This window comes from Mustela putorius, unplaced genomic scaffold (assembly GCF_011764305.1).
Source record: "Mustela putorius furo isolate JIRA1106 unplaced genomic scaffold, ASM1176430v1.1 tig00003896_pilon_pilon_pilon, whole genome shotgun sequence".
In the NCBI taxonomy this organism is placed as follows: domain Eukaryota; kingdom Metazoa; phylum Chordata; class Mammalia; order Carnivora; family Mustelidae; genus Mustela; species Mustela putorius.
This window is the reverse complement of record NW_025422045.1, coordinates 15,588,528-15,602,062: the sequence shown is the minus strand read 5'-3', so window position 1 is coordinate 15,602,062 and position 13,535 is coordinate 15,588,528. Positions and strand designations below refer to the sequence as shown.

The 13,535-nt window shown below is 34.5% G+C and overlaps 1 protein-coding gene across 1 annotated transcript; it reads right to left on the bottom strand.

The window, feature by feature from the left end:
• Positions 1–4,756: 4,756 nt before the first annotated feature.
• LOC101675934 (olfactory receptor 4F21-like) lies at positions 4,757–5,692 on the bottom strand. The gene has a single exon (XM_004782098.2). It carries the CDS (start codon positions 5,690–5,692, stop codon positions 4,757–4,759), a length of 936 nt encoding a protein of 311 aa, XP_004782155.2.
• Positions 5,693–13,535: the final 7,843 nt, after the last annotated feature.

Here is a 13,535-nt window from a genome sequence, read left to right as displayed (position 1 = left end):
ATCAGTGATTATCCATTCTGATAGAAGTTTGTGCAAGGAGAAATAATTCATGTTACTCAGACGAACAGTATTGTTTCTATTAATAGATTAATCTAGTGTTAGGTTAGGAGTTAGTCTTTAGTGTTGTAATTTAGATGAGTATATTGTTGAGCTTGAATACTTTAACTGGTGGCTACTTCTAGGCCACCTATGGTAGGCCTACTTACTTTCTATGGAAGGTTGTGTCCTGTATCTAAAGGCTGTACCTTTTTAAATGGATATTTTAATTTATGTTGAAATTATTATTCCTTAAGGGAAGTTTAAAATTGAGCTAAAACTTTGTTCTGGATAACTATCAGACAGTCTGTTATGAATAGCTCTCACCAGGCTTAATAGGCTTTTCACCTCTTCCTATAAATCTTTTCACTATTTTCCTACACAGGTAAGTTTGTTCTTTAAAATTTTTATAGATAGCTCAACTGGTTTCAGAGCAGTTAAGTTCTCTTTAATTGTTCTAGGTAAATCTTTCTGCAGATATAAAAGAGGGTAAACTTTGCTATTTAGTGCTTTTAATATTTCTTTTATCATCCTCTTATCATACTTTTTCTATAGCACTGATTAAAATTTGTCTCTTTTACTTTTAATTTTAAATAAGTGTTTTATTTAATTCATTTATAATAATTGAGTATGATGGAGCACTTGGATAGCTCAGTTGGTTTAGTGTCTGCCTTTGGCTCAGATCATGGTGTCAGGGCCCTGGGATCAAGCCCCACATGTAAGCATCCCTGCTCAGTGGGGAGTCTGCTTGTCCCTCTCCCTCCCCCTACTACCCCATCTTGGCTCATGCTCTCACCTGTGTTCTTGCTCTCAGAAAAATAAATAAAATCTTTTTAAAAAATTGAGTTGGGGGGGTGCCTGGGTGGATCATTGGGTTAAAGCCTTTGCCTTTGGCTCAGGTCATGGTCCCAGGATCCTGGGATCCAGCACCACATCGGGCTTTTTGGTCAGCAGGGAGCCTTTCTCCTCTCTCTGCTTGCCTCTCTGCCTACTTGTGATCTCTGTCTGTCAAATAAATAAAAGCTTTTTTAAAAAATATTGAGTTTGGTAAGTTTGGGCCAGCTTTCGTTCAAGTACTCATATTAAATGAAATCTCCTGGGTATAAACTAGGTGTTTTATTTAAAATTCATTTTGATATGTCCAAACACACTTTCCAGGATACTTACCTTATTATCTCCTCTTGTATATATAATGATTATTAATGAGTTATATTAAGTTTTGCTATTTGAAGAGGGTGATGTGTTGTGTCTCATGACCTAAGTGAATTAAGCTCTCTCATCTTGATTTATTACTAAACTCTCCTTTAGTTTTTAATTTCATAAAGACTTTAGTATAAAATTTAATGTTTTTAGAATAGAAAATGTAGTCCATTTCTTTATATCTCATAGGTTACAACTTGATCTAATATTTTAATGTTTTCATGTTTGTGCTTACTATAATTCCTTTTTAGGGTTTGTTGAAGGTGGTGGCATATAGACCTCATTAGCAAGAATTGATAAGGTTTATTTGGGTTTATCAATTGTAGAACATGCTCCTCTGAAGAGATATAAAGCACCCCAGTCCTTGAGTTTTAGTCTGTTGCTGATAGTACTCTCATGAATAATTTTGTTATTAAAATTACTGGAGTTTGGGGATAAGCATAAGGGGTATCTATTCTCAGTTTGGGTCTTAGCTATCATGTAGTCAAGAATATTAAAGTCAATTTTGTAGGTTATTTTTATTTGTAGTTTTTTGCAGCCTAATTAAAATTTATTATAAAAATGTCTTTAAAGATTTATGCCAAAATTATATCAATTTGGATTAACTGGCAAGAGTGGTTGGGGCAAAATTTATCAACCCTAATTAATATAACTGCCAGACTTTTATTTATGAATTAATTTTTATCGCTGTTGTTTCCCGTGGGTGTGTGTTAAAGCAAGGCTTTGTGAGCTACTTCTTAGAGTACTTGAGGTTCAGTGCACCAAAAGGCAGTTGGAAGGTTCTAATTTTCTCTAGTAAACTCAAAAGGATTTATTGACCATTTTCATAGAGCATAGCCTATCAGGGCACATCAGGTGAAAGAGACCCGGAGTGTGAGATGACATCAAAGTCCATGCATAGTTTCTCCTCTTACCACTTTCCTTGAAAAGCATTACTACTGTTTTATGTTGATTTACACATCACAGAGTATTGATAATATTATAAAATTATTTTTTGTTACTAGCCAGATAAAGAATACCATAGTAATCAATTTTAGAAATACAAGATGTTTAAGGTCGAAGAAGTAGATCTTTAGGTTCCAAGAGTTTATATTTTTATCTTCAGATATTCAAGACAGAACTCTCCTTAAAGAGCGGGTAAACATATAGGCAGATCAAAAGGAAAGATCTGGAAAAAACCTTTCTATACAATTCACATGCTAGGAGCTTCCATTCAAACTGTAATACCTAATCTTTATTATCCATGAAGTGGATTTTATGTTGAAATAGATCTTTCAAGATATATCTTTCAAGAAGCCACAAAATTGGGAAGAAGCATAACTTGGGTACACATATTGGATCCACTAACTCCTGCTTCTAAGGTGCCATTCTGATTCTGTCAAGTTCTAAAAGCTTGTTCTGTTTCTATGAAAATACCTGGTTTTCATAGCATTCTGAGAGCCTTCCCTCTATATAATTCATTCAATTCTTCCTGACCTAAACTGTTGGCAAACAATATGATTAACAGCCAGTTTTTTGTTTAGACATTTCTTGTAGCTGACATTATGAATCTCTGTCCAGGGCCATCTCTTTGTATAGGAGGATTGTGAATCATGAAGTAAGAATAGTCCTTCCTGAATGTCAATATGTAGGGAGCTCTAAGACCGTACTGAAGGCATTACTTTTGGTGGAGGAAAGTCTTTGCTCTAGAGTCCAGATTCTAGGAATTACCTGAGAAGAACCCTGTGATATTTCTGGAAACTTTGTAAAACTTCCAGAAACAGGGGCACCTTTGTGACTCAGTCAGTTAAGCTTCTGCCTTCAGCTCAGGTCATGAACCCAGTGTTCTGGGATGGAGCCCTGCATTAGTCTCCTTGCTCAGCAAAAAAATAAGTAAATAAAATGAAAAAAAGAAATTTAAAAACTTCCAGAAAATCCAGTTTGCTATATATGGAAAGTTGGTCTTAAATTTTGGTTTAAATATGAGGGAGGAAGAGAAGAGAGAAGTTATGAGTTTATTATAGAGTATAAGATGTATCACATTTGGAGACATCATTATCCATGATCCGAGTTTTCTTCATGGATATAAAGCTGAGTCCAAAATTTATTCAGGGCCTAAATACAGTTAGAATGCTATAAAACAATACATTTCGTTTGAGAAAGTTTTATCAGGTAGTGATATCCTCAGAAATGGATGTGCTCTTGAGTGGGAAACATCGGAGCTCCGTGTTGTGGGTAGAAAAAAGGCTTATAGGCAGATTATCCATGCTATGTCTCTTGGGACATTTTAGGAAGTTTCCCTAAATTGAGACATCATTTATTAGTGTGTCTTTTCTGAAATTCAGACCTAAAAATCCAAAGTCAATTTAATTATAACAATTCTAGAGTTGGATGTAAAATACCTTTCAGTTCATTTGAATTTTTTGTAGGTGTGAGAAAAATCTAACTTTATTTCCATCTATGTCTACAGTTCCTAAATTGGAACCAAGATTTCCCTTCCTGTTTTTTGAAGAAGTCAGAAGGCTTTTGTGGGTAGCCTGTGATGGCCAGCTGTGGGACGTGGTCCTGTAGGTTGGTCATGACTATAGAACCATGCTCCCAGGTGAATGGCCTACTTTGAACTGCTGGTATTATGAGACTTGTGGAAAGCAGATAAATATTTTATATTACAGAATTCTCTGTGCTCAATTACCAGTTTGGGGCCTACTGGAGTAAAATGTTTAAGTAGCCCTTCTTTAAGTTACAAAGCAATATTGGGAGGCTGCTTGTAAGTTTACTTTTACTGGAGATAATTCTTTACTGTCAGCACCTCAAAGTCTATTTCATTGCTGTGTCTGGCTTCTTGACAGAGATACAAAATATTTGCTGTGGGTAAGGCTGGGCATGCTAAGGAGTCAGTGAACCCTCTACAAATGAAGAAACACTTCAAATACCTTGCTTTTCCGTTGGGCTAATTCTAAATCACAGAATCTATACAGTCTCCCAGAGGACTACAGTTGCTTGCACTCCAATTATGTTACCAACATGAGCCTCTTTCCTTTCACAAGACCATTTCCCAGTTCCCTTACTGCAGGCATCCAAAAATGAGTTTCCAAACAAACTAAATCAATACAGTGTTGTCTTTGGACCAGCTGAGGGAAACCAACCTAAGTAACTAAGTAGAGCTACTACTCCTACATATATAACCAATCAATGTGATAGGTCCTGACATTTCCCAAGTTGGATTATACTTATGGGAAGCAGAAGAGATTTTCGTATATGCTTACTTATTGTCAAAGTGATCACAATTTCAATTATAAAATATTATTTAGTAGGTATTACTGCTGTCTGCTGAAAAAAGAAAATAATACCCTTACATGGTAGATTCACATCTCCCATGGTAGCCAAGGTAATGAAGGAATGCTCTACAGAAGTAGTAGTAAAATTTTGTTCAGTGAGGTAGATAATACAACCAGTTCTATTTTAAATGTCAGAACCAGAGTAGAGAAGTCCAAAGAGCCGATGGATATATATATATTTAGATCTCCAAAGATAGAGCCAGTTAGCAAAGTCGGACATAATGTCCCTGTTTGCTCAGTCTTTTTATGGCTACCTTTATGTCTTTATTTCTTAATGTATATATGACGGGATTTAAAATGGGAGTGATAGCAAAATCAGCAATGAACAGGTATTTGTCAATTGATGATGTGGGGAAAGGCCAGACATAGAGAAACATGCATGGAGTGAAAAAAAGAACCACCACAGTGATGTGAGCTGACAGAGTGACAAATGCTTTGGATAAGTCTCCTGAAGAACGTTTCCAGACAGTGACCAAAATGAAGATGTAGGAAAGAATTAGCAAGAAGAAGGTGCCCATGCTCATGAAGCCACTGTTGGCAGCAATAATAAACTCAAACCTGTCTCCATCTGTGCATGCAAGTTTTATGATCCTGGGAAAGTCACAGTAAAAGCTGTCTACTTCATTAGGACCACAAAAGGGCAAGTTTATAATGAAAGCAAACTGAGACATAGCATGGATCACCCCAGTTACCCAGCCAGCAATTACAAATGAAACACATATTTTAGGATTCATGATGTTCAGGTAGTGAAGAGGCTTACAGATTGCTGTGTACCTGTCAAATGCCATGGCTATGAGTAGCACCATCTCCACTCCTCCCATGATGTGGATAAAACATATCTGTGTCATGCAGCTTTGGAAAGAAATAATCTTGTATTCACTTAAAAGGTCCCTAATCATCTTTGGGACTGTGGTAGAGGCAACCCCCACGTCAATGAAAGAGAGGTTGGCCAGCAGGAAGTACATAGGAGAATGTAGGTGAGAATCAAAAATTACCAAAAAGAAAATGAAGAGATTTCCCAGGATGATCCCTAAATAAATCAAGGAAAAAATCAACATGAGAAAAACTTTAGTTTCCCAAGAACTAGAGAGTCCCAGCAACACAAACTCAGAAACCACAGAATTATTTAGTCTATCCATTGACTTGGGCGGGAGAGCTGATTTTCAAATCACCTGAGGATAGAAAATGATTAAAAAGACACAATCAGTTGTATAAATATAAATTTCCTATTTCTTGCTAGTGTTTCTTTGGGGTATATATCCTGAACTAGAAATAATTAAATAGGATAAAAAAAAATAAGGATATAGAAATGTTGTGGTGGTTAAGAGAATTATTACATAAAAACAGAAGAAAATTATTAATATTTTAGATGAAGATAAATAGTGTTGCTACCCTTCTATTCCATTTTCAGATCTTTTTATTTTGCCTCTCAAGGATTTTTAGACATACTCCTGATCACTTACCTAGGTGTTCTCTCACCTGAATAATCTCAGCTATTACTGTCAATTTCACAGTAATAGTCTCACACGTATTTGCTAATTCTCCTTAGCTGGATTTATTTCAGTGGTCACATAGAGATCTTTAGGTCAAAATAGTTTAGTGCCTTTGACCTTGTTTCACCTTGTATGTGTGTTTTATTTTTTTAATTTTGTTTTATTTACCATGAAAGTCACATGCTGAGATGTGGTTATTCATAATTTTGATTCATAACTATTATCATGATACCTGCCTCCATACTCAATTAAATTGTTGGATACAAAGGCTGAATACTTGAATATAAAAGTGTTAATTAAACAATTATAAAATTAATAAATAGCATTTATGCAAAACTTTGTATGAACCACATTATCTCATTAAACCCACAGAATTCCATAAGAATTCCATAAGAAATGCTTTTTTTACATTCATTTTGCAAATGAAGAAACTGAGTCTTAAAGGGATCAAGTATTAGTGCCGCAACTTTTATCCAGAGCTCCAGGACACCATAATCCATGTTTATAACCATGCCATTGTGCTTTTCAAGCCTGGCACCTTCCAGTATATGCTGGATCTGTCCTAAGGATCCATCGGTTAAACTTTCTTCTACTTTTTGCTTCCTTTTACCTTTCCATAAAGTTAAGTTCTTTTTTAAAAAAATTGATTTATTGGGGTGCCTGGGTGGCTCAGTGGGTTAAAGCCTCTGCCTTCGCCTCAGGTCATGATCCCAGGGTCCTGGGATCAAGCCCTGCATCAAACTCTCTGCTCAGCAGGGAGCCTTCCTCCCCCTCTCTCTGTGCCTGCCTCTCTGCCTACTTATGATTTCTGTCTGTCAAATAAATAAATAAAATATTTTTAAAAAAATATTTCATTTATTTGTTTTAGTTGATTGATCAAAAAGATTTTATTTATTTATTTATTTGAGACACAGAGAGAGATGCATGAGTGTGGGGGAGGGGCAAAATGAGGGGGCAAGTTGATTCCCTGCTGAGCAGGGAGCCCAATGTGAGTCTCAATCTTAGGACCCTTAACCAACTAAGCCACCCAGGTTCCCCTACATAGTTAAGTTATTTCTAAAAAAATCAGATTTCTGAATCTTGTGTCTCCTAATTTTCTTTCTCTCCCTAACTCCTCACTTGCAGCCCTCATTTTTTGGTTGCCAGTAAGCCAAAACAATCAGTTTCCAAAATTCCTTTTTCTTAGAAAGAGACTCTGGCTTCCAAATACATCATACAATAATCAGTTTTTAATTATCATTTTCTTTGATATCTCTGCTGTTTGATACTGTTTTTCATGTCCTTAGTTCTGTAACTCCCTCTCTCCTTGGCTCCTTGGCTTTCATAAGGCCAATCCTCTTCCCCTTCTTGCCAATAGAAATAGCATTTGTTTAAGTGATTGGCTGAAATCTCTAGATTTGAGAAGAGAGTACACCTATCCTAAGTTGAGAGCATGATATGTGATTTTTCTAAACCATTTCCTACAATTCCATTTTCCCTGACCAAGATTTCATCTAAGGTAGGACATGTGACCAAGAAATGTTCAATGTGATGTAAACCAATGTTATCTGGAGAGCTTTCCTTCCAAAAGAAAAGACAAAATTCCGTGTAGAGAAGACTCTTTTCATGGTCTTTTTTTTTTTTTTTTTAATTCCAATGCTATCTTAAAGTTACAGCAACAACAAAGTTATAAAGCCCATATAATACAAATAATACAATAAAAATTTAGAGAGAACCCAGAAACAAAAACCATGTTGAATCATTTAAAATCTGCCATAGTGTCCCTTCAGATTTGTTCTTCTAATGTGAGAAAAATAAACTAGAACTTCTTTGATCAACTATAAGCCAGGTTTTCTGTTAATTGGTTGAATGCAATCAGACCATTTTTATGATAGCCCTTTCCTAACTCTTCTTCTGCCTTTCTGACTTCTCTATACCTTTCACTAACACAGTAATCATTTTTCTCTGCTCAACCTTAATTTATGGTGTAACTCATAATCTATAAGTAATTTTTTTTAATTATGCTGGAAATGCCTCTTCTAACCATACTCAGCAAAGTCTTATATGCCTGTTTACCTTGGCCTGATGACAGAAAGGATTTAAAAATGCATATCTTACATTACATATGTATCTTTTTAAAAACGCTTGTAAGGATTTTCCACCTGTGTCTTTTTAAAACCCTTGTATGGATTCTCATTGCCCATAGGGTAAAAGTTTTATTCAGTATCAGGTTATTCATTGTAACTCGTACCTACATGTTAATTCTGAATCTGTAGCTTTATCTCTTACTCCAGAGTAATATATCCGAATCAGTATGTGGCATACTCAGATGGAAGTTCCACCTCCATCTTGAAGTTAATGTCAAATTGAATTTATGATATTTGAATTGACAGCAATGCTTTAATAAATGTCATTACCACTCTCCCCAGTGCCCAGTGTAGATATCTGGGTCATACTCTGTCCTAGTACTTCCAGCTTCAGTTGCACAATTTTTACTTTCAACTATTTTTCATTTCAGTTCCTTCCTCATTTTTATTGTCATTTTGTCTTTTACTTCTGGTCTACATATTTTCCCATACTAATTGTTGAAGAGGCTCCTAAATTATCTCCCCATCCCATTCTTCATCTGTCCAGTCCATTGTACAGTCTATTTCCATATCTGTCTATCTAAAGATCAAATAACACCACATGGCTTTCCTACTTGAAGCCTTTGGTGAATCTGTCAAGAGAAAAGTTTTGATCCCACAGCATATCACATAAGGCCATGAGAAGAGATGAGCAATATTTGACTTGAGAGGATATTTCCATAAAAACTTTAAGAAATGAAAGTACTAAATAGTCACTGGATAAATTTCAAAATTGATCCGTGATTTAAAAAAAAAAAAAAAACTCTTAGTAAAATAGGATTAAGAAATATTTTAATATGATTTTATGGCTAACAGACACATCAAAAAATGCTCATCAGCATTAGCCATCAGGGAGATTCAAATCAAAACCATATTGAGATACCACCTTACACCATTTAGAACGGCCAAAATCACCAAGACAATAAACAAGTGTTGGAGAGGATGTGGAGAAATAGGAACCCTCTTCTCTGTTCATGGAAATGCAAGTTGGTGCAGCCACTTTGGAAAACAGTGTGGAGATACCTTAAGAAATTAAAAATAGGGCTACCTTATGACCCTGTAATTGCACTACTGGGTATTTAACCCAAAGATACAGATGTAGTGAAAAGAAGAGCCATATGTACCCCAACATTCATAGCAGCAATGGCCACAATTGCCAAACTGTGGAAAGAGCTAAGATGCCCTTCAACAGAAGAATAGATAAAGAAGATATGGTCCATATATACAATGGGATATTATGCCTCCATCAGAAAGGATGAATACCCAACTTTTCTATCAACATGGATGGGACTGGAGGAGATTATGCTGAGTGAAATAAGTCAAGCAGAGAGTGTCAATTATCATATGGTTTCACTTTTGGACCATAAGGAATACCATGGAGGATATTAGGAAAAGGAAAGGAAAAGTGAATTGGGGGAAATTGGAGGGGGAGATGAACCATGAGAGACTGTGGACTCTGAGAAACATACTGAGGGTTTTGGAGAGGATAGGGGTAGGGGGTTAGGTGAGCTTGGTGATGGTTATTAAGGAGGGCATGTATTGTATGGAGCACTGGGTGTGGTGTATAAACAATCTTAGAACACTGAAAAAATAAAATAAAATAAGAGATGATTTTAATAAATGTTTAAACCAATAGTCAATGTCTGGTTATAGATGGTGTATAAACAATGAATCTTGGAACATTGAAAAAAAATTAAATTAAAAAATAAGAAGTTTAAAACCACGAACATAAAGAAAGAAGCCTGCCGCACTATGTTTCAATGATTTACTACAGCAGAAATATTAAATCACATAATATTCTTGAAAGAATAGTATTGAAACTATAATCATTCCCAACTCAAACAATTTTCCATGTCAAAAACTTACAATTAAATGAAAAATAAATCTAGCAAGATTATTTTAATAAATATAATAAATAATAAATAGTAAATGACATTAAAATTTGATTGAAAAGCTCTCATTTGTAAGTAAAACAAATGTGTAATATATGCACTCTATTGAAAAAAACAAACTTTCCTGCAACATTTGAAATGCAGATTAAAATCGGAAATGAATCCATGCAAATAGAAAATGTTTTTACAACTAAAAAAATCCATTCTTAATGAACTATCTTGAGCAATAACTGCAGTGTCCATTAAAAGCCCAACAGAAATGTTTTGGAGCTTAACAAAGATAACTAAATGTCCATTTCAAAGCTCAGGGATATTTTGAAAAAGAAATCAAGTGCGTACCAAGGGGAGAAAAGAGAATACTTTCTATAAAAGATATTGGGATATATCATAAACCCATGCTAATTAAATAATGATTGATTTGACTGAAATTGACAGGTAAATAGGACAAACTGTAGTTATGAATATGATACAAGTTAGGGAACTTAGTATATGATAAAGAGGGAAAAACAATTAAATAGGATAATGGAGGACTTTAGAATTTAGAATATATCTAAATTCAGAGTATTCAATGGTTATTAAACATGTAGCTCAACACTGGAAACAAACTTTTAAGTATCTTACTATATATCTTACAGCAAAGTATATTGTAGATTATTAGAAGCCTTACATGTAAAAATCAAGTTGTAAAGTTTAATACATTGAATTATGATTCACTTTCTAAAATTTGAGATTGTAGCATTTACCTCAAATTCAGAAAGCAGATTCCATTTTTGTATTTTCTCCTCAACAGACTGAATAAGCCTTTTGATGTTGTAGAATTGGAGAAGCAGTGCTTCCAGTTCTCAGGTGTAGGGAAATGTGAAGTAGTACAGTCATTCCAGAAGGCAGGTGAGTCATAAAAGTAAAAAATATTTTAACTGTAATTCAGTAATGCTATGCCTTGAAATTAATTGAAACAAAATAGATAAATACAAAAAAACATATGTTACTTTACTTTAACATTTCTTATAATATGAAATGTTTAATGATAAAAGACTGATTATGTGGATATATTCTATTTTTAAAAAGCCATTTGGTCTACATTAATGAGCATGGAAAGGTATCAGTTAAGTCCAGAAAACTACAGTAAAAACTAATCACAGTAAAAAAAAAAAAAAATAAATAAATATTTTTACTGGTGGAGGGGAGTGCAAATGACATTTAAATGAATAGAGTTTTAGAATTTGTCCCAAATATCTATAGGTGGTGTGGTTAAGACTTTTTTAATTTGAATATAGCTGACACACAATGTTACATTAGTTTCAGGTTTGATTCAGTATCGTTATATGCTGTTATGTTCACCACAAGTGTAACTACCATCTGTTGTCATACAGGTGGTGGAATTTTAACTAATCTTATGCATGTTTCTTTACCCCCAACTTGATTTGCTGTATTTTTAGAGGTAATATTCATTTTTTTTTAAATTAGAAAACAAATGTGTCAAAATAAATTGAGGAGATGGAAACATTTATATAGAAACCATTTCAATACATAGTAAAACAGTGTTTAAGGGCACAGACATGGGGACCAAAATACATCCCCAGGTCCCCCATTTACCTGCTGTGTATTCCATATGAATTACTCAGCTGCAAGATACATCTGTTTCTGCATCTGTTAAAGACAGATACTAACAGTCTCTATTTCCTGTAATTGTTTTGAGGACTAAATGAGTTGAAACAAGAAAACATCAGATAGTGCTTGGACATACACAAAGTGCTAAATAAGTGTTATATATTGTGATTATTTTGATGATTTTCAGGAAACAGACCAAAGTTTTAACAGTGATTGAGTAAATCTGGCAGACAGAAAGCTAGCATGCTTTTTTCATGTTATTTCAGTAGGAATAGAAGAGAAAAGGCATAGACATTGCATCTTATTTTTAAGATCCTAATATTCAGAGAAAAGGGAGATGAGAGACACAATATACTTCATATACTATTTTCAAAAAGATACTAGAGCTCTGAAGATTATGTTACGTTCATCTGTCATGCAATTTTAACTCTTAGAATAAGACTAGAAGGATATAAAACAGTGTGAATGAAAATTATTCAAATAAAGTGAGTTTACAAAGGAAAGGGGTAACTAGGAAAGAAGTAAACTGTGGGGAATGTAAAAAAGGAGTTAATTATGGAACCTGATGCTGGAGAATTAAAGATGGGGTTTTCACCTACCTGCACAGGCTCTGGTTTTCACCCTCAGCAGCTTCAAGGGATTGAGAAACACAGAGACATTCACTCCCTTCTAGATTCATCTTTATTAATTGAGACATAAGGTTATAAATAGTTGTTACTGTTAGGAATGAAACCAATTACAGGATTGGGTATTAATAACTAACATTTATTCTATTATTGGCTGTCTATAGATGTTAGGAGTTTCATGACATTAGCTTTTTCCCCAAGGGTCAAGGTACATGAGATGCAGAATAAGTCACAGAGAAATTAAAGAATCTGTGTGTTGAAAAGTAATTATGTGGTTTTGACAGTATTTTTACAAATTTGAGATCAGAGACATTATACATCACCGATATTTTAAACTATAGAATTGTTGAACATTATTGTGAATCACTAATTATATTTTTTTGGCATCAATATCATGTAAAAGACAAAATACCACTACACATTCTTTTTTAAAACATTTTTGTATAAATTCAATTAATTAACATATAATATATTATTATTTTGAGAGGTAGAGGTCAGTCATTCATCAATCTTTTATAGTACCCAGTGCTCATTACATCACACACCCTCCTCAATGTCCATCACTCAGTTACCCCATCTCTCCATCTCCCTTCCCTCCAGCAACCCTCAGTTTCCTATGATTAAGAGTCTCTTATGGTTCGTCTCCCCCTCTGATTTCATCTTGTTTTATGTGTTCCTCTCTTCCCCTATGATCATCTTTTTTGTTTCTTAAATTCCACATAGTGATATTATCTGATAATTATCTTTCTCTGATTGAGTTATTTCACTTAGCATAATACTCTCTAGTTGTATTCACATTGTTGCAAATTGCAAGATTTCTCTTTCTTTTTTTCTTTTTTTTTTTTTTTTTTGATGGCAGAGGAGTATCCCATTGTGTATATATACCATTTCTTCTTTATGCATTCATCTGTTGAGGACATTTGGGCTCTTTCCATAGTTTGGCTATTGTGGACCTTGCTTCTGTAAGCATTGGGTTGCATGTGCCCATTCATATCATTACATTTGTATCTTTGAGGTAAATACTTAGTAGTGCAATTTCTGGTTCATAGGTAGCTCCATATTCAACTTTTTGAGGAACCTCCATACTGGTTTCCAGAGAGTCTGCACCAGCTTACATTTCCACCCAAAGTGTAAGAGGGTTCCCCTTTCTCCGCATCCTCACCAATATCTATCATTTCCTGACTTGTTAATTTTAGCCATTCTGCCTGATGTGAGGTGGTATCTCATTGTAGTTTTGATTAGTATTTGCCTGGTG

Bases quoted from the DNA above. Each gene is read 5' to 3' on its own strand.
- LOC101675934 (XM_004782098.2), bottom strand. From the start codon at position 5,692: ATGGATAGACTAAATAATTCTGTGGTTTCTGAGTTTGTGTTGCTGGGA.